Raw genomic sequence first — 22,765 nt, 5'->3', positions numbered from 1 at the left:
ATGCAGGTTGGGGCTTTGCAAATGTTATGTTACACCACTGAGGGTGCTGTTGGTCGCATATCCGAGCCTTGTGCCATTTCACACACAAAATCTCCTTGCATGTATTGGTGACATACAGAACAAAGTTTGGAAAGACCTAAATTTATTTTTAAACTCTGCTTGAGTACGTGACCTGTTAGATCAGCTGGGCGATGCCAAAGCAAACAATACCACATCACACTGAGAAAGCAGAAAGTTACCTCTCATACTTTTATTTGCATCATTTTCCTTTTGCATGTCTTTCAGAAAGACACAAAAGTGTGTGCCCTGGAGCGTGATCTGTCTGGTGTGAAGACTTTTGTCAACAGATCACCTCTGTTCATCTTGCTTATCAGATGTCACGTAAAAATACATAGCCCTGCAGCTCAATTCTCTTAGCAGGTCTCTTGCATGAAAAATAAGATTTTCTTTCATCTGGAATGGAAATTACCATTTTGCTGTGATATGGATTAGGTAAATTCCTAAACTCACAAGGAGATAATTTCAAGCATTTTTGTTTTAATTATGGTGATTTCTGTATCAATGCAGATTCTGAAATACCCTTATGGAGCTGGTAAAACTTGCTGTGATGGTCAGTATGCCATTAACGCTAAAAAAAAAGCCACTTTAAAGATACTGCTGCAGTTCTCTATAGTGTGTACTGACGCTTGTTTGGAAGCTTGTCTCAACAAAAGCTGAATCACAGCCAAAGTAACTCTTTGAGTCGGCTCTACGCTTTTACTATAATCTTGCAGAGAATGATGTGCAAAATAGTTACAAAAAAAAAAATGGTATTTGTGCAGTTCTTTAAAGACTGTTATATACTGATAAAGTTCTCTATGACTATGCCTGTTTACAAAATGGGAAGGATGAAACATGGAAAGGTGAAGTGACTAGGGCCGTTATGGCAACCTGGTCTGGCGGGAGGTGTCCCTGCCCATGGCAGGGGGGTTAGAAGCAGATGAGATCAAGGTCCCTTGCAACCCAAACCGTCCTGCGATGATCCGGTGATTTTATGAAGAGAACACCTCCGTGTTTTGTCTTTGCGTGATGAAGGACAACAGGGTCAAAAGACTTCACAGAAAATTGAAGATTTGTTCATTCAACCTTACAATGGAAAGCAATGATTTTTGTTTCCCTCTCTATACCACTTTTATTATAGTCACCATGAATATACAAACTTTGAACTGCAATTAAAAAAAAAATCGTTTGAAAGCTATTTTTCTGGAAAATAAGTTAGTATTTACTGTGTATTTTAAAAATATACAGTACTAGTGGTCTTTCAGTTTGCTGATGTTAACCTGACCACCAGACCTGGCAGCAGGGGGAGCCAGTGAGGAAGCAAAAGAGGCCGTTTCACGGCTTTTAGGGAAAAATCTAGACGTAAGGAAGGAGAACAAGCCCCGCAGGCAGCTGGCTGTCTCGGCTCTCTGCAGTCGCTGTGACTCGCACCGCCCCAGCGGCGGGCACGGCGCCCCTCCTCACACCCGCCTCAGGGCAGGTCCCACTCCCCACCGCGCATGCGCAGCAGAACCCGGCTCCCGCCGTGTAGGGGCAGGACTAGCCCCACCTCCGCCGTGCGCGCATGCGCAGTGCTGCTCCGGCAGCGCGCTGACAGGGAGCGGCGGTGCTCTGAGGTGCAGTGAGCCCCGACTCCCCCGGCCGCCATTTCGGGGCGCGCTGCCAGGCCAGGTGAGCCCCGAGCCCCCCGGCCGCCATTTTGTGGGCGCGCTGCTGCCCCTGCGGCTGAGCGGCGCTTTGCGCTTCCAGCCCTGCCGGCCTGGCGGGACCCTTCGGAGCCCTTCGGAGTCCTGTGAGCCTTCGGGGCGGCTGGGTGCCGGTGCCCCTGTGCCCTGCTGGGGCCCGTGGCTGCTCCGCCGCCGCATCTCCGCCCTCCGTGCGGGTCTGAGCTTGCGGGACACAGCGGTCACGAGGCGAGAGTGAGCTGGGAGAAAATACGCTTCTTTTTGTAACTGCAAGTGTCGATGTTTAGTTAGAATGTGCGTGGGCTTGCTGTTCTGACAAGTTTTTACGTGTAAATGACTATTTTCTCTCCGGTGCATGAGGCTGTGGTGCTGGGTGTGGAGGCACTCGAGGGTGCCTGTCGCGACAGACCCTGTGCTCAGAGGGCTGTGTGGAGCCATGCAATGGCTCGGCTCGGAAGGGACCTTAAAAATCAGCTAATTCCAGCCCCCTGTCACGGGCAGGAATGCCCCCGTGTGATTTAAGTGCATTATCGATGCAGTGGAACCATCCTCCCGTTCGCATTTTGTAACTGTCTGTTTGGTTGGTTTTGCCTTCTCTAGGTGCTTAGGACCAAGACTAAAAGAAGCAAGGGCTTCTAGATCAGAATGGTCGTACTGGGGGCTCATGGGTCGTGGCGATTCCATTTGATATTTTTTTTTTGACACTTCCCAGTGCTGTTTTTTATGAGCATGTTTGCAGCGAGTTACACAACTGTTGTCCGGGTCATCCCATCTCAAAGACGAAACCACTCAAGTAGGAAGTTATCTGGAAGGCTTACGAAAGGGCTAGGTTGCAAAAAGGAAACAAACCTGCAAAGTTCAGAATACCGCTGTGGCACTGAATGAACTTGTGGTTCTGTGGCGGGTGTGTCAGACATAATGTATGATATGCTGATTTGTATTTCACATGATTTCTGCCAAATAGACATGCGTAAATTAGGTATTGGTAGCTTGTATTATTTAATAATACTCGAGAATACAGATGATACTCTAAAATGACTGTGAGATGCTGCATTTTTACGTAGAATCGAAACCGTTTCATATTTGTGTTTGGAATAAAACCCTAAAAGCATAGCAGAATAAACATCAAAAAATAAATTGGGGGGTTGTTCCCTTTTAATTTAGGATAGGTAAATTCATTTAAACCATACTTAAAAATAGACCAAGCTGTATGTCAACAGTCTTGTAGTAAATTACAGTGAAGATTCTATTTTTAAACAAACAGAGCCTGGGTTGTATACTGTATCTAAAAATGTGCTTGTCTGTAACCACACTTACTTTGCAAAGCATTCATATGCATTGAGGTCAGTATCTAAATGTAGAATCCTGTATATACATCTGTCTTTTGAGACTGAGGTTCTGTGCTTGATAATGTTTTTATGTTATACCTTTATAATCACAAAGCGTAGAAAATGCCGTGTAACTTAGACAAAAGTTTTCATACTTTTGAAATTAATTTTTCTAGGGTAAAGACTAGAACAGACTTCTGTATTCCAGTCAGGAGAAAACATTGTGGTCCAGAACAGGGGGAGTAAAAGAAGTGGAATTTATTAAAAAAAAAATATATATATATATTTAAAGTCATACTAATTTTTGTGTAAATACGTCTTTTTGGTAGGCTATCCATCAAGGAAAATATGGCGGATCCTTGGCAAGAATGTATGGATTATGCAGTTACTTTAGCAAGAAAAGCTGGGGAGGTAAGGACAAACTATGTATAACTACCAATGTTATTTATTGAAGCTATGTATGTAGCTTTTGAGTGAGCTTTGTTGTTGAGATATTCTTCTGAGGAGTTTGTTGTTTTGTTTTTTTTTTTAAAAAAAAAAAAGCACAATTGTTCAATGATATTCAAGTTCAAGATTATCTTTCATGTTTTCAGCTTGGTTAATTCAAGAAGACAACTTTGCATCTTCCTTTGGACCAGAGTCTGATAAAGACTAAGGAGTATCTTTTATTTCTTAAATACATATTTAAAAAAAAAAAGAGCATCTGTTTTTTCCCTTAAGCCATACCTGTCCCCCTTACTTTTTGAGCACCTAAAAGCTGTTGACAGTCTTTTTTGTGAGCACCTCGGTCAACTCTACACAGCAGTGTCTTGTTCTGTTGGCACAAGATACCATATTGTTTTCTCTTTATGAAGACTGCTTTGCATCTGCAAGAAAGAAGTATCTCTTATGGTGGTAGTACTGTACTGTTTCTCAATCTAAGATGGCTTAGAACAAGAAAAAGCTTGCACATTTCAACAGACCCTTGTCGTAAGAGTGGTTAGCAAATGTTCAGTTATTCGTGGTGGTTCTGTTTGGTTCATCTCTTTGCAGCCAGAGAAGATGACACATATATTAATTCTGTCCCCTGCAGGTGTAAACTCTGCAGAACATTGTCCCATTAAAGTCTTCCTCCAGAAAAACTTCCTAAGTTACAGTAAAATAATTTTCTGGGCTGTGAGGCATGGATACTTATTCAAGCTGATTCTGACAATTTTAAGATCGTAAATGCAAGGCCTAGTTAAAAATGCATGATGTAAGCTCAGTCCTAAGTGTTTCATTCAACACTGTGGTACTTAAGTTTGTAAATTCACCACTTGTCCTAACAAAATAAAGCTCAATTTCATGTACCATTGTAAAGGTCATGTAAAAGTTTGTGCAGAATAGGGACTGGAGAAAAATGCAATGATGAGTCTCAGCTCCTGCAATTAAATCCAGGTTTTGTCACTGTTTGTGTTTTGTATGTGTAGTATAGAATGTTACGGTAAAAATGATGCTTAAATTCTTGTGAAAACTAATTTTCCGTACTGTTAATGAAGAAAGCTTTTTTTTTTTTTTTCCTTCTCCCCATTTTGTTAACAGATAATCTGTGGAGCACTCAAAGAAGAAAAATCCATTATGACTAAAAGTTCACCTGTAGATCTAGTGACTGAAACTGATCAAAAAGTAGAAAGCTTCATTATTTCTTTGATAAAAGAAAAGTATCCTTCTCACAGGTACGGCTTCTCATCAGTACACTTTTGTTAGAGTTGAAGAGGTGACAAAATGGAAAACTTAGACTTTGCTTGGTAAAATTTCATTATCATTTCATTTCATGCTGGAAAATTATAGAAATCTCCCTTAGTCTTAGTATATTGAGTGTTTTAAAGAAGTAGTTTTTCCCAAATTCTTCTAAATTAATTGCTCACTAATTTTATCATTAAGTTAGAGAGCTGTAGTAACAAAACAGGGCCTCCACGGAGTCTCGTTTAGTCCTGCTCAAGGCTCATGCTGAAAGACACTTCAGACTGAGCCAGCTGTAAATAACTTCTTGATCGTTTATGTTGGAGAATCAAGGGTGGCCCCAGGGTACCGAATTTCTTGTTTGTTGTTGAAACTAGCATGCATTCACTGTCTAAGCTGGACGGCTTCCGTGGTACTGGGTGTACCTCTGGCGAATCTCATACAGCGTAAGAACATCAAGTGTCCCTGAAAGAAGGCAGGCTCTTCTGATTCTGCGTAACTGGGAGTCTGTTCTACAAAATACTAATTTCCATATTATTTTTTTAACCAGACTTGGTATTTTTTCTTGCATTTTCCTGGACATTTTCTTAATGTAGCAGTATATGTGAAACATAATATGTGTAGGGCTAGAAGAACTAAAGTGATGAAAGATGTCAGTAACCTGACCAAATCAGTGTAGACATACAGATGTGCATAATGACCATGAAATAAACTTCTATGACATTCATAAACGTTTTAAAATATTTTAGTTTGATTGTGCACTATGCCCTTGTTCAGGAAGAGCTCTGATTTGGAATTCATACCTTTACCAAGTTACCTTTTTTCATAGCACTTGTAAAAATAAACAGTTCTGAGACTTTATAACTTTCTGTTGTATTTGGGTTGAAATCAGACTAGCAGTTACAGCAGCGGTCTAACCAACAGTACCTGACCACAGTAGCTTTCTTCAGTTAAAATACAGGCAAAAACCCATGCTTCATGGTACAAATAAACTGAGAGGTATAAATAGATGCAAGTATTCGAGCCAAAAATGAATGATGTCGTTACTGGAAAAAATATGAAAACTTTAGTGTTCTTAATGGTAAATTCTGGTAAGGGATATTAAAACATAATGTTTATTTCCCCATATTTGGGGTTAATTTCTGACATTACAAATTTCAATGCAAGCTTGGTCAGGTGCAGTTGGTGCATTCCAGCTAAGTTCTGCATTTCTCAACTTCTTACATATTGCACTGATGATGCAAAAACCTCCATCTCACTTTAAGAATTTTAATTTCAAGGACAATACTGTGATTCAGACTTTTAAAACAATTTCTTTGTATCTTTTTAATGAATTTGCTACTTCAGCTTCATCGGAGAAGAATCTGTTGCTGCTGGGGAGGGCAGCATTTTAACAGATAACCCCACATGGATTATAGACCCTATTGATGGAACTACCAACTTCGTACACAGGTTTACCTGTCTTTTTTATGTTAGCTGCTTAAGATACGTTAGCTGCTTAACTGATAAACTGTTTTCTTTCTTCAATTTCAGGGAAGTAAGGCTTTTTCACTTCTAAATAGTTTTAAAAGAGATACTGTGCAACTGTTAATGGTTACAAACTGTTGGAATTTACTGAGAGACATTGGGCAAACCTCTCATTATCATCTTTGTAATTCTGTAACGATTATGGTAGTCTCACTGTAACCAAGAGCAGAAATTCCATGTGAGGCCTGTACTGTGCTGGCACAGGTGCCGAAGATAAATGGACAGATTTTTAAAAGTAAAGCAGCATGAATCAGAATTCTGAGTTACGTCTTCAGAGAGGTTTTGGTGAAAGGCACTAACAGCTCCCAGTGCTGATTTCTAACACATCTCAAATTCACTGAGATCTATGATCTGCTGCCATGAAAGAAAGCAGAATTACCACCAGTGACTGCCTAGTGGTATTTTTCATCAGGGTGATGATGGTACTTTCAGGGTAATGACAATTGCCTATTCCCTCATCTTTGAAACATGATAAATTTTGGCACCGGTGAGCTTTTCTGAACACACTTTATTCTAGTTTTGAAATGACTGTTACTATGTGGGCCACAACTTTAAACAGCTCTTGAATCCTGCTAAATAACATGTTTAAAAAGCTGCAAGAAAAGAACTTAAGTCTGTAATTTTTGCAGAGGTTAATTAAAGCAAATTCTTTATAACTGTAAATTGTAAAATAAAATAAAATTAAAAAATTGGTTGATCGTTAAAAGACTTAGCAAAACTGGGATGCAGCCCAATATGTTGTATACACTTGTACCGCCTTCCCTCTTCTTTCTGCATTCTCCCTTCGCATTTCAATATCTTCTGTATTGCTTTGATGGAGGGGGGAGGAAGGGGAGATGACTTGCTTATTCTGATGAAACCAGTTTGGCCAGACAGTTTGTTCCCTCTGAAAACAACGGTTAGTAGCATAGAGGCTTCCTTGTGTTCTTTGGCTGTAAAATAGTGACAGTCCCTAAGCCCAGATGTAACATGCCTAACTTCAGTGGGTGGAAAGTTGGTATTTGCAGTCGTAAATAGTGTTGTTGGGTCTATTTTTGTAGTAAATGGTGCAAATCCCAGAAAATCAATATTTCTTACGTTTCTCGTGTTTCTTTTTCAAATATGTTACATTTAAGTGAACATCGTTTTTGTTAAGCATAAGCATGGTAATTAAAGAAGTATAGTATCTCACTATAAATTAGTGAAATGTTTTGTTTTGTAGGTTTCCATTTGTGGCAGTTTCAATTGGCTTTGTTGTAAACAAAAAGGTATACTTTTTATTACTTTTTATCTGATCAAACAAAACCGAATAATTTATTATTTTTAGTTATTACTAAGGTTTGTATTCTCATAGTAAATAGGAAGAAAAGAGGGGAAAAAAACACCAACCTTAAGGTATCTTTATTTTGCAGATAGAGTTTGGAATTGTGTATAGTTGTGTAGAAGACAAGATGTATACTGCCAGAAAAGGAAAAGGTGCATTTTGCAATGGTCAGAAACTGCAAGTATCAGGCCAAGAAGGTAAGTGGAACAAAGTAGTTTTTTTATAATCATTCAACTTATTTTGAAAGTGATGCGTCCACACTTTTGGACTTGTGCTAAAAAACTTGAATATATCCATGTTTTTCTTTGCAAAGGTAGGCTTTTATGACTATGGGTTGTTCAGGTTTGAGAAACGGCTTTTATGTTCTCTTTTACGCATTTAATGTGCTTATGATCTTTGCAAGATCAGCACTCAGCAGTTGAAGATTTTATTCCTTGTGTGTCTGTGTGTTTTTTTTATTATTATTAATTTTATTCCCTGTATATCTGTAATCCCTTTGCATTTGTTCTTTAGAAACTGTAACAAATCTATCAAAAAAAAATTTGACTTCTTCCAGGTGTGAACTAGCATGGGTGTAAACCAGTATCACTCTAGTATGCTATACCCTATGCAAAACAAAATCCACATGTAAAATGGGAGGCTTTTAAAAATCTGAAAACTGTTACAATTTTTCTAGCAGTAGAATTTAATTCAGTAAGTGACATAAATTAATGGATATACTCAGTTGAACAATCTCAAGCTTTGTTGGCTTTATTTTATTTTATCCTGCCATTGTCCCTGCAAGAAAAGATACTTACGTCCAGAATATGGAATATTAACACTAAAATACCTTACTGTTATTTAGTTGTATAAGAGAGCAATGAGGTAAACTCTGTTCAAATTTAACTTGCATAATAACTGTAATTAGGTATCTAAGTTGTACTGTTGGAAAAGTGAGGTTTTATTTCTTTTCCAGACATCACAAAATCCCTTTTAGTAACAGAATTGGGATCTAATCGTGATCCAGAGACTATAAAAATAATTCTTTCTAACATGGAAAGACTTCTCAGTATTCCTATTCATGGGTAAGATACTGTTTATTTTTGATCTTTACTGATAGTGCTATATACTGGCATTTTTAGGATGGGTCAGTTACATTCCATATAACATAAAAGTGAAATGTGATCTAAATGTTATTGTCTAGTAGCTTCTGCAGAGAAACTATCCAAGTGTGTTGCAACTTTTTTCAGGCTGGGACATAGATAAGAAAACCCTAACAATCAGATAGTAGTGAGAATTGAAGCATGTTTGGGTTTGTAGGAGTAAAAAGTATTGTATTTTTTAGGTTAAAAAAAATTCTACGCATTCTCTTGAGAAAGACATGGAGTAAAACTGGAGCAGCTGTTAGATTAAAGCAGCTGTATTAAGTTCTAGTTCCCCTTCCCTGTAGTAATGATAGTCATTTTTGAATTTTTTAATATAGAAGACAAAAGTAGATCTCCCTTTTCTCTTTCAGTGCTGTACCAATTTTTTGAATTTGTTGAAGTAATTTGAATTAGCTACAAACTGGTCTTACTTCATTGTATTCCGTTTGCTCTTTTACGGATAAGCTGAAGCCTATATTTCCACAAATTATTTTATATAAAGGTGGTTTCAGTAGACAGTTTTCTGTTGTTCAACAACATTTCTACTCTCATTTCTAATCTAAAAGCAATTGTAGTTTTATGCTGAGATTCTCAGGATTCTTGTTTTGACATCTAACATTTGGATGCTTTGTACTTTCAGAAAGCTTTCTGATGTCATTAAAGAATATATGCTAAATTGTAAGTAGGGAATATATTTTAGGTGTGTTTTCAGTTCAACTTTGGTATTTTACTTCTAAAGAGTAAATAGATTAAAGTCAATTTAAGTTGCTTAGCAAGTTGCAGCAAGAAGCTGTACAGTTAGATTTTAACGTAAATTTTACTGGTAATTAAATTATAATTATTTGTACAAGCCAGTTATTAATTACATCAACATTTCCAAAAGAAATTGGTATTTGGAACAGCAAAAATGCTTTGATCGCTATCCAGACTGAATTTATACGATGTAATTTATTTTTTGTGATTACTGCTGTTAGTGTATTTTGCAAGTCAGAGATGCTTACTGAGCATCTCCAGAAAAACTGAAGTAACTGCTTTTGCAGTTTGAGAACAATATACGCTCTACTTGAATTCATGTATTCAAAAAGTAAAGTATAATATCTCTTACTGTTTCATGGGTAGGTATCTTCCATAGTATTTTTTTTAGGTTAAGAAATTATTCAAGATTTATTTTCACTCTAAACCAAATTATTTAATGAAATTTATAAATGTTATTTCTGGAAATTTTCTATACTCACAGAGCTGTTCAAGCTCTGTGGAAAAAAATAATTGGTAATTTAGTTGCACATACTTGCTTCACTGCAGCATTCCATCGTGGTTTCTCTATCTCAATTCATTTGCGTATGATGCTTTTGTGTTCTCTGTGCTGTGTACACAGACATTGTGACTTTCTTACAAACTGTTCTCAACTAAAAACCAACTATGTTTCCTTTAGGATTAGAGCTGTTGGTACAGCAGCTGTGAACATGTGCCTTGTGGCAACGGGTGGAGCTGATGCCTATTATGAAATGGGGATTCACTGCTGGGATATGGCAGGGGCTGGAATCATTATTACTGAAGCAGGTGGTGTGCTCCTAGATGTATCAGGTAAATACAGGGGAATGCATGATACACTGTCATCCTTTTAAATAGCTAATTTGGAGCAAAAGATAGCTGAAATGGCAGAGAGGTTTTTCAATCCTCTGAGTTACCACTACTGAACAGAGTTCTCATCCAGTTAATAGAGAGAGTCAATTTAATTTTCTTAATCTGCAATGCAACCTTTTACCCTCTTGGCTAAGTACTTGGAAGAAAAAGGCAGTAAACATACACTGAAGAAAATTTAAATATAGTTCATATGCTGTATCTGTAGAGTTAAATGCATTTTTATCCAGGAGCAGAACTTGGTCCTGAATCATTTACATTTTTTTTTAATGCTTATTTTCTTAACAATTTCTAATTTTTCTCCAGCCATAAGATAGTTATTTTGCTTGTTCTTATTTTTAGGTGGACCGTTTGACTTGATGTCTCGAAGAATAATTGCAGCAAGTAGTCGAGCTATTGCTGAGAGAATAGCCAAAGCACTTCAAATAATTTCTCTGAAAAGGGATGATGCAACTAATTGAATACCAAAACTATGCCTTAAATGTAATTATGCAATGGTTGTCTTTGTTATGTGGTGGCTGTTCTACACCTTAAACCTGATAAAAAGGTAGATAAATAGACGGTAGTCTTTCAGTACTGGTAGTTCATGATGTGACTGTGAAGTAGTGTTTTGAGATTGGACCAACATCTAAGTAAGCTTTTACTTCTAGGTATTCTGTTTCACATCACAATCACACATAGAGTTATGAAAAGAAACATATAGATGAAAATTGTAGCTTTAAGTTTTATACTACACTGGAAGACATAGCAAGAGACGCTTCGATGTATAGTTCCATAAGTGGCAAAACAAAATTCACTGGCTAAACACCACGTAATGACACCTGACCCCGAACCCGAAAAGATCAAGGCAGTACTGTTTTCCAGTCTCTATCCCTCCTTCTCCTGTTTGTTGCTTTCTTCAGTGTTATCAGTGTTATGTATTTTCTAGAGGTAGTTCACGCATTTCCAGACCTTTTTAGTTGCGTGTAGTTTTGACTCTAATTTAAAGCCTTTGTTGCCTGTCTTTGTTTTAGTCGTCATTGTTCTACCTTTCTTATGGTAGATAAATGCAATATATTTTTCTGCCTCGTATGTGGCCAGTATACTTGCAAATTCATTACAGTTGGAAAAATAATATTGTGCCGAAAAACACATGATTCTCCCAGGAATAAGTTCAGAGCACATCTCCTCTCGACAAATGGACTTCCTCCAAATTACGATGAAGTATGATTTGCTTTTGTCCTTTGAAATCAGCTCATTCTTGGCAGTTATAACAGTCATTATTCTTGTTTGGGTTTCTCCATGGATGAATGAGTTTAAAAACCTAAGGAATCCTTAAAGTTCAAGAGAATTTGCAGCAACTCATCTGGCAAAAAGTAAGCCAATAGTCCAGGTTTTTTACATCTTTTTGTAAGTTGTAAAAGCAGCGACCAAGCAGTATCAGGTTTCCATTGTGTACAGGCACAAAAGTAGTGTATATAAACCTAAAGTGTTTATAAATCTAGAGGTGTTAGTAATTTAATACTTTATGTTCATTGTTCTAAACTTCTAAAACTGATTCTTCTCATTTTTGTATTTAAAAATATCAGTCTACTGGTTATTTAATGCACTTTAAAAATTATTTAACTTAGCTCAATTTTTAGACTGATTTTTGTGTCTGAGGTTTCCAAAAGAAAATTATCTTATAGTGATGGTCCAGTGAAATCACAGCAATGTTTTAGAAAACCTGGCATTTTGTACTGCTGTCCCACTATTTTTATTTTGGAAAATGATGTTCTCTTCTTGTCCAACGGCTCTATTATTGTAAATTTGAGTCTCCTATATGTGTTGATTTTTTTCTTGCACATTTTGCAGAAATATTTAATTTGAAATAGTATCTAATGCCAATTTATTAATATGAATGAGATCAGCAATTGCCTGATACTTGAAGGTCTTGTCAAAAAAAACACACCTTAATTTTACTTTTAAAAGCACCTATTTGACAAGGAAAGGAACTGCTTGAACATTTCACTGTAACCATTGCTGTAAATGATGTGGGATCATCATTATTTCTTGAAGTATGTTTATTATACCGTTTCTGTGGTAGAGCAAATCCTGCAGAACTTATTTTTTAAACTAATAATTTGTGAAATGGAGGCATACCTTAAAAAAAATAAATGAGAAAAAAAATGAGGTGGTGATGTGGTTTAACCCAGCAAGCAGCTAAGCCCCATACAGCTATTTGCTCACATGGGGGTTGGGGAGAGAATTGAGAAGTAAAAGAGTAGAACTTATGTGTTGGAATAAAGTCAGTTCACTAGAACAACAAAGGAAGGGAAAATAATCATGGTAAAGAAATGCACTGAACAACTGATGTGTAATGCAGTTGTTATCCACCTGCTGACTGATGCCCTATTAGAACCTAAGCAGTGGCCCTCATTCTCGGTTTCATTGTTCAGCATGTTCATATGTTATGGGACACCCCTGTGGCCAGTTTGGGTCAGCTGCCCTGGCTGTGTCCCCTCCCAGCTCCTCGTGCACCCCCAGCCTCCTCACTGGCAGGGCAGTGTGAGAAGCCAAACAGTCCTTGGGTCTGTGTAAGCACTGCTCAGCAACAACTAAAAGATCAGGTTGTTATCAGCGTTCTCTTCTGAAATCCAGGACACAGCACCATACCAGCTACTAGGAAGAAAAGTATGACTTGTAGTTTAGTGCAGGGTCCCAACAAGCTGGTCTTGTGGGCTTAAAGCTTTCTCTGAATTGAACACTTTCTCTTCTTAGGCTCTGATACACAAAGATCATAAGCTGTGGAGCTTTTACAGAAGTGGGGTTGGGTATATACCTGCACTAGGTTTTTAGGGAGACTATTCCAACATCTTCCCATGAGATAACAGTAATGATGTCAGTCCTCAGAGCTCAAAACTTTGCGAATACCTTGCTTATGATTTGTTTCTGAGGCCCTCAGCTGGTTGAAGCATGTCGCTTTCTCATCATTAGCTTTCCTAATGCTCTTTGAGGGAGAATTTTTTAAGTGCCATTTTCCATCTTTGCTTTCTCACTCTGATCACATTGAAGACCAGGGTAATCTATTTATTTATTTGTGGACTCCATAAATGTCAACTTTTATGAATTGTCTGCTTTCTTTTTAATTTCAATCTCCCTTACGGGGGATCAGAAATCCCTGTTTGCTACTTCAGTAAAGTGTAATTCTCTCAAATAAGTCTTCATCTAATGTGACCACTTCTTTTAGTCACGTGAAAGGACACCTGAATGTAGTTGTGTAGAGGCATTATCTTTTTAGATCTGTGCTAGTGTGCAATTATGACAAAAGTTGTAGTAACATGGAGAACTTATGATCACTGTGTAATCAAAATGCTTTTGAGATATTATATATTAGGTATTCCCAGAATGTGCAAAACAATAAAGCACCTATTTTGTTCTGAAAGAGTGGCAAAGTTAATAAAATTGGTAATCGTTTAAAAATATAATTTAATATAAGGTTATATACCTACAAGGTAGCTTTTGCTGAGCATATCAATCAGAAAGGAAAGCCAGTCACCAGGTATAGAATCATAGAATGGTTTGGGTTGGAAGGGACTTTAAAGATCGTTTGGTTCCAACCTCCCCTGCTATGGGCAGGGACACCTCCCACCAGACCAAGTTGCCCAAAGCCCCATCCATCCCGGCCTTGAGCACCTCCAGGGATGGGGCATCCACAGCTTCTCTGGGCAACCCTTGCCAGTGCCTCAAAAGCCTCTGAGTGAAGAATTTCCTCCTTATATCTAATCTAAGCCTACCCTCTTTTCGTTTAAAGCCATTTCCCCTTGTCCTATCACCACTGCCTGACACAGAGTCCCTCCCCAGCTTTCCTGTAGGCCCCCTTTAGGTACTGGAAGGGCGCTGTAAGGTCTCCCCAGAGCCTTCTCTTGTCTAGGGTAAACCCCAGCTCTCACAGCCTGTCTTCATAGGAGAGGTGCTCCAACATGTTCATGTCCTTACACTGTGGCCCCAGAGCTGAACACGGCACTCCAGGTGGGCATCTCACAAGACCAGAGTAGAAGGGGAGATTGTGACAATTGTCTATGACAAACCACAGAGCTTCTCTGCTTCTTCAAAGCAGGGAGTTCTGGTAAATCTAATCCTTCAGAGCTTTTCCCAGTGTAAAATGTTGCCAAAGCGAAAGATGCTTCAGGCTTTTTTCCAGCCCTGTTAAGCAGCTCCAGAGAATCGCTTTTTTCCCTTCACTAACAAATCAAATATGGATCATTATTCCTAATATCTGTGACCAAAAGCTATGGTTTTACAGAGCTTCTGCAGAGTCTAATGCCTACAGCTGACCTAGATAGACGCTCTGACCAGACACAAAATGTCAACCCGTGAACTCAGTATGAAGCAACTTAAGTACAGGAGATCTCTTTCTTTTCCTGAACTTCTTCCCATCCTCTCAAACACAGCTGCTAATTCAGCTCTATTCATTACCTGTGAGTGAAGTAATTGCTTCACAAGTCTGATCCTGCTGTTACAGTGCTGACAGGCAACTCTCCAGCAGCACATTGCCATTGGATTTACGGCAGTTGGCATGGCTTCCATTGTTTGTGCAAGCTCCAGGCATCAGAAGGTTATTGTTGGTGATGTGACACCTCAAGAGCCTCTGCCAGAGCCAGCCACATCTCCAGGACAACATAATCCATTCAGCCTCTGGCCTAGTGCCTGTCCTGCACCAGAAGTGACGGTGAATGCAGTCTGTCACATCACTCCTCAGTTTGCACAATCTTCACGCACAGTTCTGTGGCTTCAGATCAGCAGGAGCTTCGGAAATGTCCTCTGCACCTGCTGTCTGCTGTCTGCCTGCTGCAACAACAGGGCAAACAAAAGCTGCCACACTTCAAAGCCATGTGCAGCCTCCAGAACAAACAAACTGGAGGAGTTTGCTCTGCTGAAAGAACATTGTGCCATTGTATTAAAGAGCTACAAACTCTTGCCTGTTGGAGGAAGATGGTTGTCTCCCACGGTAGAGCAGAAATCATTTCCTACCACAATTAAGGCTGGTAAGATGCTAAAAATGATGGTGTATGTCCATCCTGTTCCAGAAGCTTAATGCTTATGCTGATGAATGCTACTGCTACATTAAGTTGAGTTTACACATTGTGTGTCATACTTGCACTTGGTTTGCGCAGTAGTGGTCAAGAATTTTACACTGAGATTTTTTTTTCTACACCAACATTTCTTCAGTTAGGAATCAGGCCATTGGTACTCCCATTTAAGTAAGAGGAAAAGAAGCACAAAATGCAACAGCAACTACTGCACAACAGCAGTAGTGAAGAACAGAAACCTGCCCTGTTTTTAAGCAGTGGAAGATCAAAGTTTACGTTTTGGTATGTCTGGCCTTAGCTCAGTCAAACCATGACTGCAATCATGTAAGGCAGCTAACTCAGAGGAAGTGATGCTACCTTAAATACTTGGCAACTAATGTCACAGAAGCTCTTCCTTCACTTGCTGTGTTAAATCTTCCTCCTCTGCTGTCCCTTGGAGAGGTGGATCTGTACTATTTATCCTGTCTGCGTACACGAATGGAGTTCAGGCTCGGAGAAGATTCACGCAGTCTCAAACGAAGCTGTGCTTCACCGTGCCTGACAAAACACTAGATGGCAGCCAGAGCCAGGGAAACACCCTAAGGTCCACGGTTACTTTTTTATATGCAACGTTCCCTTTCCACTCCCTTCCATTCTCCTTCTGCTGGCCCTAATTAATGCTTAATACAATCAAGACCATACCTGATAATTACTCAGAAGAATTATACCTCGAGTACTTGCTCTCTGTGTGTCTGTGTCTTGACAAGAAATTTGAAGCAGGACTTTTGTGCCAGCAGCATTGACATTCCCTCCTTTTCAGCTTAAGTGTATTGAAAGATTGTGGTATTTATCACAAGAACTTGAATCTGAATTCTAAAATAATAAAAAAAAAGTCTCTTTGATTTACCGAAGCTGTACAAAATATTAGATTATACTGTACTTAAGGCTGTAGTCATTTCCCCTGGAGTTTTGCTGTCATAAATTAGGACATGGCATTTTGAAGCCTTTTTTAAAACTACTAGATAACCTTCAGGGTACGCATGCATCAATCTGTATGCAGATATAACAGCCCTTGGGCCACAAACCCCGACACAAATGAGGAGCTCTTTATCATCTTAGAGATGCTGCTGTTTTATTTTCCAAAGAGAACACAAGCCCACTGAGAACTATTTTACTTCCAAACTTCTTGTGATGATGTGGAGGAGCTTTACCAGATGTGTCTGCATTGCCAATAGGCTGTATAGCACAGCATATATGAAGACTGTTTTTCAGAAGCTGTTCTAGTGTGGATAGGTAACTCATCCCCTTATTTCAGTCTCTCACAGGTCTATGTGCTGCATTCTAGAAAAAGTTTCTCTGTATTTGTGGCCTTGCCCAGGAAGGTAGTGGCAGGGAGATAAAGTAATGCCAAAGTATTACAGGCTAACAGTTCACTATTTATGTCAAGGATCGCCTCAGCTGCTCTCAGGACAAGATTTTCTTGCCCTCCCTATAATACAGCTGGAGGTGCCCTGCTGGAACATGCCATCCAAAACATGCCCGGTGTTAGCACATCTGCACAGGCAACGGGTCAGGCTCCAGGGTGCTCTGCATCCTACTAGCCAGAGGAGAGAGATGTCCAGGAGCAATGCACTTTTGCTACAAGCCAGGGTGGCTTAACATAACCAAGTTACTCTAACGAGGAATCAGAAGGATATAACTTTCCTCCACTGTGACCTCTGTGGTGACGGAAAGAGGTCTGCTCTCCCTCCCACTATCCTCAGCTGCAAATTCCCCTTTGGAGAAAATAAAAGCCCTAAATATTGTTGCTGGCAGTGGGGAGCTTGGCTGAGGACAAATAGCTGCAGAAGGAGAGCCCCAGCTGCGGGAATGTGTCGATGTGGGAATGAAGAATCACTTGGGGAATGCACGGGGTGTGCCGTCTTAAGGAGGTAGGAGAGGGACTGGCCAGGGAAGGCTGACAACGGCAGGCAGCTGCAACATGGACAAGAGGTCCTAGCTTGGGGCTAGCATACATAGCTCTGGCAAAATGTTCTTGTTTAAGAAAGGTCATTCTTTTCCATCTCTCACAATGAACAGGCAGGTTGAGATCTCTGTAGGTTTTCTATACAGCTATATAGAAAGCCTCTGGAGAGATTTTCTATTTTCTATAGCTTTCCCTGAGCAACAACAACAAAAATTTAATTCAAGTCTACGATGATTTTATTTGTTATTAATGACAGAAACCTCCATATTACTGAATGTTAGCATTGGCCTCAAGTAGGCAAACAGTTAAAAAAAATGCTTATTATTTTCACATCGCTACTGAAAGCTAAAAATAGTAAAAACTCCTTTTATTTATGCCTCATTATACTTGAAATTGTGATTACAGTTCTTAAAAGTCCTCCAGCAAAGCACATTTAAAAGAGAGTAATGATTAATGTTGTCAGAAATTTCTGTTTCAATATTTACTTGGGTATAATTAGCAATGTATTAGCTGTGTAAAAGTAAATTGTATCCCACTTCATCTGTGCACCTTTTTCAGCTCACTATGTTGAAATGGAATCCATAATGATAAACTATCACAGCAGGGGGAGGTTAAAAGCTTTAGTTCTGTAGACACTTAGGTCTTAATAGCTGTTTTCACAAAAAGGCAGTGTAGACCCTGAAATAATGATTTCCATCAACAGTTATTTGTGTGTCCGATGCTGAAAAACACCACTAATAAGTCAACCGAATGAATTAAGAGAGAAAATAAGTTATTCACTAGTGTGTGCTCCTGTTCAGCTAATTCATTCTGTCTTTTATTTAACTTTTGTGGAAAATGAATAACTTAAAGAGCCTACAAGTATTTCTTTCTGTCCTCTATGTACGTGCCAACTACTAAGCCTAATACCTGAAGCTGTAGGAAATGTCAGCCCAGCTCCATACTCAGGTTAGTCCCTCCAGTTCAGCAGGCTCTATTACTAGTATTTGTTTTGTTTTCCTCCTGAAGTTTTCATCGTAATCTTCAACAGGAGTGTATCAATATGCCTCAATTGAAGATGTGTTGATTATATCCCCTTGGGAATCCAGAGTAGAGTTGTTTGCTTGGTCTTCATATGCAATAGACATAGTGAACTAGGGACTCCTCAAAACAGAGCACTCTTTAGTTGAAAGTACTTAAAATTAATCAGTAAAAAAAGCTGGAGAGTAGTATTATGTCTTGAATCCTATTCCTAGCAGAAACTTAAAACCAGACCTCAAAAAAGGGTGTAGGGTAGACTGAAGTCACCAATGAAGTGAAAATCACTGTGAGTTATTAAATGTAAAGAAATTATATCTGTCTCAGGAAGTTCCTGAGCTAAAGATGTTTTATAGCTAGGAGTGAGAGGTTTTTTTTGTTTGTTTGCTTGTTATTTTTTTGTGTGCTTCTCCTGTTCTTATTGCTCCTTCAGTGCTTGAAAGGACTCATGGCTCCATTCTTGGAGAGTCCCCTAACTACCAAGGAAGAATTTGGTGTTCATTGGACTAGAGAGCAAGCAAGAGAGACTGTGGGGGTGAGGTTTGCTGGTTTTCATTCTCAGACAGATTTGCAGGTAACATATTTGCCAAATTGAGGTGCCCGATGTACTGACAGTACTAGGCAATTCTGGGCATTTGCAGAGTACCTCATGGGCACCTCAGGAATTCTCAAGAGAAATAGTGAAGTGGTAAGCGAGTTTAGGTGCCTCCAGTGGGATCCAGGAGCATATTATTCAAATGATGAATTAGGAGTCTTAAGCACCTATCTATGTTTTACTGTGCTGAAGATGCTTCAGCACCTGCTCTGTTCGTGGCCGTCACCTCTGGATGTCCTGTACCAGCAGGGGGACTCAGATCACCCCGTATGAACGTGCCGCAGCCAAACACAGGCAGGCAGCGTACCCTTGATGCTATACAATCATCTTCACTTCTAGAAAACAGATAGTAATTGATATGGCTCAGAGATGGTATTTTTCCTCAGAACTGAGAAGCCACGACAGACTTCTTTCCTTCTACTCAAAGGGAAAAGAAAATAGAACATACAAAACAAAAAAAAAGCAGTATAAAAGCTGACATTTCCCAGTCTGTGGCGTGCAAATAATGCAAGATACAGACTCATTACAGACATTACAGAAGGTTGATGTTGGGCGTTTGTTTTTTTTTTTTTTTTTTTCCCCTTCTGTAACTCCGTTCTATTATGGTTACCTGTCTGAATGAAAAGAATTACTGGAATAATCTGATCTTAATGGGGTATTTTTCATTCATTTGAGTAGTACAGGATCAGATCCACAGTCTGATCCAGCAGAGCCATTTGTACATATTTAACGGGAGAAATAACTCTCTGATTCCAGTGAGACCGTTCAACTGGCTTGGGCATGCACGTGTGCACTTAACAGGCTGCCTGAATGAAATCTCTCTGGTGTTTATTATTTAACTTGTATTCTGTGGTAACAAGTTTGAGTGAATACCTGGAAAATGAAAAATAAAGCTGGTTACTTCCAATTTTAGATGAGGCTCTGCTCAGGTGGGTACCGTACCCATGTGGAACCCTGTGGAGTGGCCTTACGGTCATAATCCAGAGCAGAGTTTTTAGAGAGCGCTCTCTGGAAGGCAGTGGCCCCAGTGAACAATAGTTGTTTGTGAGCTTGTGTCCTCTGGAGGACCACTTGTTGTTTATGTGACTATATAATAGTTAACATACAGCTACATAAAAAAAAAACACTCTCAAATCTAATCACAGCTATTGAAATAATGTAAGCACCAAATAAAATAAGTGAGATTTGTAAATACATTAATAATGTTATTTGAATTATGACAGAAAGACTCAAAGGCCAGATAATACTGCGTAAGTTTTTAAATTGTTTCATATTAAGGCTTTTTTTTCTCCACTTGCTTCATATATTGTGGGAAAAATGGTGATATATAAGGTGATATGTGAAGGCAGCATCCCAGGTACGTGACTCTTCCCTACTTGTCTGTGAAAATTTGTCCCTGCTGTTTCCAGACACACCACAACAGATGATGTCCTGTAATCTGCTTCACCCCGCCTGTTGTAATGTCTTCTGTCGATGAGTTCAGAGGCAACATGACCTTAATGAACTCACACTGAAGTGCCATTAAGGACAGCATGCACTTATTTTTGAAAAGGGCAGGTGAGCGCTCTCTTATGAGGCAGAGATCACGCAAGCTGGTGGTAGAGAAGACATTTTGTAATAGCCTTCTGCTACAAGGAAGACATTAGGGAAACCAAAGCTTCATGCAGCAAAGGATGCTTGGTTTGGTTTCATTTCAGCTCTTAGTTCACTGGCTTTTTAAAACAGGCACATTCACAGCAGGTCCATAAGTGTGCCTGAGAGACATCAGGCAGGCACTTTGACATATTAAACCACTTTGTAGTTGATGCAATTTGAGCTAATTAGGTCACTGAAAGCAAGGGAGAAAGCCTGTAAGGTCAGGAGGGTTCTTGGTGTAACTCCACAGATTTCATGCTGGAAACATAAGTCATGGAGTCGTGAATCACAGAAGTGACTCCTGATGTCATCATGAGAAAATGTTTGATGTTACTAAGCCAAAATCCAAAAATCCATACACATCTTTGTTATATTATATTATATTAATTATATTATAGTACTGCCTAGCCAATATTTGCATGTATCACAGTAAAAAATGGTTTGGAGAAGCTAAAATTCTTGTATGAATTCATGTATGATGAAGTTTAGATTATTAAACTTTACCTTTGCATATATTCTAATTTAACTTGTCCCCACCAATTTGCTTTTTTTCTTGTCTGGGCTAGGAGACCTGGTGCCAAAACACATTTTCTGCTCACCACCGCCAAAGTGCTTACATCACTGAGCCTGCAGGGACTGGTCTTAGCAGGGACCAACTGGTCCCTGTCAGAGAGGAGCAGGCAGCACTGACAAACAGTCCTTTTTTTTCCCCAGCTTCTGGGCGACAAGTGTTAGATCACCAGCTCCTTCTTCAGGTGCATCTGACTTGTGAGTCGCTGCGTGCTCAGCAGCCCAACCCTGCAACCTTGCTGATCTGAATGAAGAGAGCAGTGTAGTCTCGCAGGCCACCAGTGAATGACAAGCCATTTGATTAACACAGGTGTTGTGTATTTTCCCTTCCTTGAACCTCCTACACGATCTTGTCAGTTGGTGGGATGTTTTTGATTTTTTACAGCTTCAAGTACATCCAGAAAAACATTTTGTTGTATGCTTACCTTTAGGTTTACATGTGTTCCCAGTGGCATCAGGGAGTACTTAGGGAAACTAAGCACGTGCCTGGCAATATGCAAAACTTTAGGGTTTTGCTGGAGCAGAGCCCTACACCCCAGCAGGCAACAATGCATGTGCTGAACCCAAGAAGACAACACTGACATAATTTCTTTCAGTAACTGTGTTTGCTGAAGCTTTCTCTTAATTGGAATTATTTTCTCTGTGTTGCTACTGCTTCCTTTGATAAACCCCTGCATTTCCATTTAGCACTTAGCCTACCACAACAAACATGCATTTTATAGTTCTCTGCCATGAATGTTCATCCTTTAATTAGAAGCTCCAGAGACTGATCAGTGTCTCAGCAATAACAATGCAAAGCAAGGAGCTTTAACATGAACCACAACAGCAATGTTGAAATTTAATTGTGATTACAGATGCTAGAAATGCAGATAAATAATAGATAAATAGTGATGTTCACAAACATCACTAGCATCTGATGTGACAGAGGCTTAGATTCTGAAAGGTATGTAAGTGCATGACTTCAGAAACCAATGGGAAGCTTATTCTCTTTTTAAAGTCGGATTTTTATTTATTTATTTTTATTGCATTTGCAGTGAAGATTATTTTTTTTTTGAATACCTTTAATCACATAAAAAAGGAGGGAGAGACCTAACCTATGCCTCTGTTTCAAGGCAGGGTCGACTACATTTTTTCATCCCTGGCAGGTCTTTGTTTAGCTTGTTATTAGAGATGTCCAGTGATGGAAACTCTGCAGTTGTCTGCTTCTGCTTGTGCTACTTACAGTTAGAAAAGTTCTTAGTAATGTCTAAAATTAATCTTGCTGAAACTTAAGGTCATTACTTCTTGTTCCATCTATTGTGGGCATGTAAAAAAAAAAAAGTTCTTGTAGTAAGTAGAAAACTTAACAGAGCTGAACCTAAGTAAGGGCCTTACAGAAACCCCAGCTCTTCCATTTTGTAAATAAATTGTGGAAAATTCAGCTTTATCTGTGCTTTTGTATTAATTTCATCCTACCTCAGTCTCCTTAACACCCTTGTAAGAGTATCCAAAGGGACCCTGTAAACAGCTGCTGTCAGGACAGGTGGCATGTTACTTCTTCCATAACCATAAGGCCAATTACCCCTTTGAAAGAAAATATAGCTGAATTGACATAATTTGTTCTT

The 22,765-nt window shown here is 39.2% G+C and overlaps 1 protein-coding gene across 3 annotated transcripts; it reads left to right on the top strand.

Moving 5' to 3' along the window:
* The first annotated feature begins 1,574 nt into the window (after positions 1-1,574).
* IMPA1 (inositol monophosphatase 1) lies at positions 1,575-13,751 on the top strand. Of its 3 annotated transcripts, none has more exons than XM_080578750.1 (9): positions 1,575-1,710; positions 3,382-3,463; positions 4,613-4,746; positions 6,101-6,205; positions 7,482-7,527; positions 7,672-7,780; positions 8,539-8,647; positions 10,140-10,291; positions 10,691-13,751. In XM_080578750.1, exons 2-9 carry the CDS (start codon positions 3,401-3,403, stop codon positions 10,807-10,809), a joined length of 837 nt encoding a protein of 278 aa, XP_080434876.1. In that variant the 5' UTR covers positions 1,575-1,710; positions 3,382-3,400; the 3' UTR covers positions 10,810-13,751. The 3 variants fall into 3 exon arrangements, with proteins under 3 accessions (XP_080434876.1, XP_080434877.1, XP_080434878.1); XM_080578751.1 differs by lacking the exon at positions 1,575-1,710 and adding an exon at positions 1,811-1,831; XM_080578752.1 differs by lacking the exon at positions 1,575-1,710 and adding an exon at positions 1,935-1,958.
* The last annotated feature ends 9,014 nt before the right edge of the window (positions 13,752-22,765 follow it).

The sequence above is a fragment of the Anser brachyrhynchus genome (genome assembly GCF_964034855.1).
Source record: "Anser brachyrhynchus genome assembly, chromosome: 2".
NCBI classification, from domain to species: Eukaryota; Metazoa; Chordata; class Aves; order Anseriformes; family Anatidae; genus Anser; species Anser brachyrhynchus.
This window is presented reverse-complemented; position numbering and strand designations above follow the sequence as displayed.

Coding starts and splice junctions, on each gene's coding strand:
- IMPA1 (XM_080578750.1), top strand. CDS start 3,401: ATGGCGGATCCTTGGCAAGAATGTATGGATTATGCAGTTACTTTAGCA. Junction 3,464..4,612: donor TAGCAAGAAAAGCTGGGGAG/GTAAGGACAAAC, acceptor TTTTGTTAACAG/ATAATCTGTGGAGCACTCAA. Junction 10,292..10,690: donor TGTGCTCCTAGATGTATCAG/GTAAATACAGGG, acceptor TCTTATTTTTAG/GTGGACCGTTTGACTTGATG.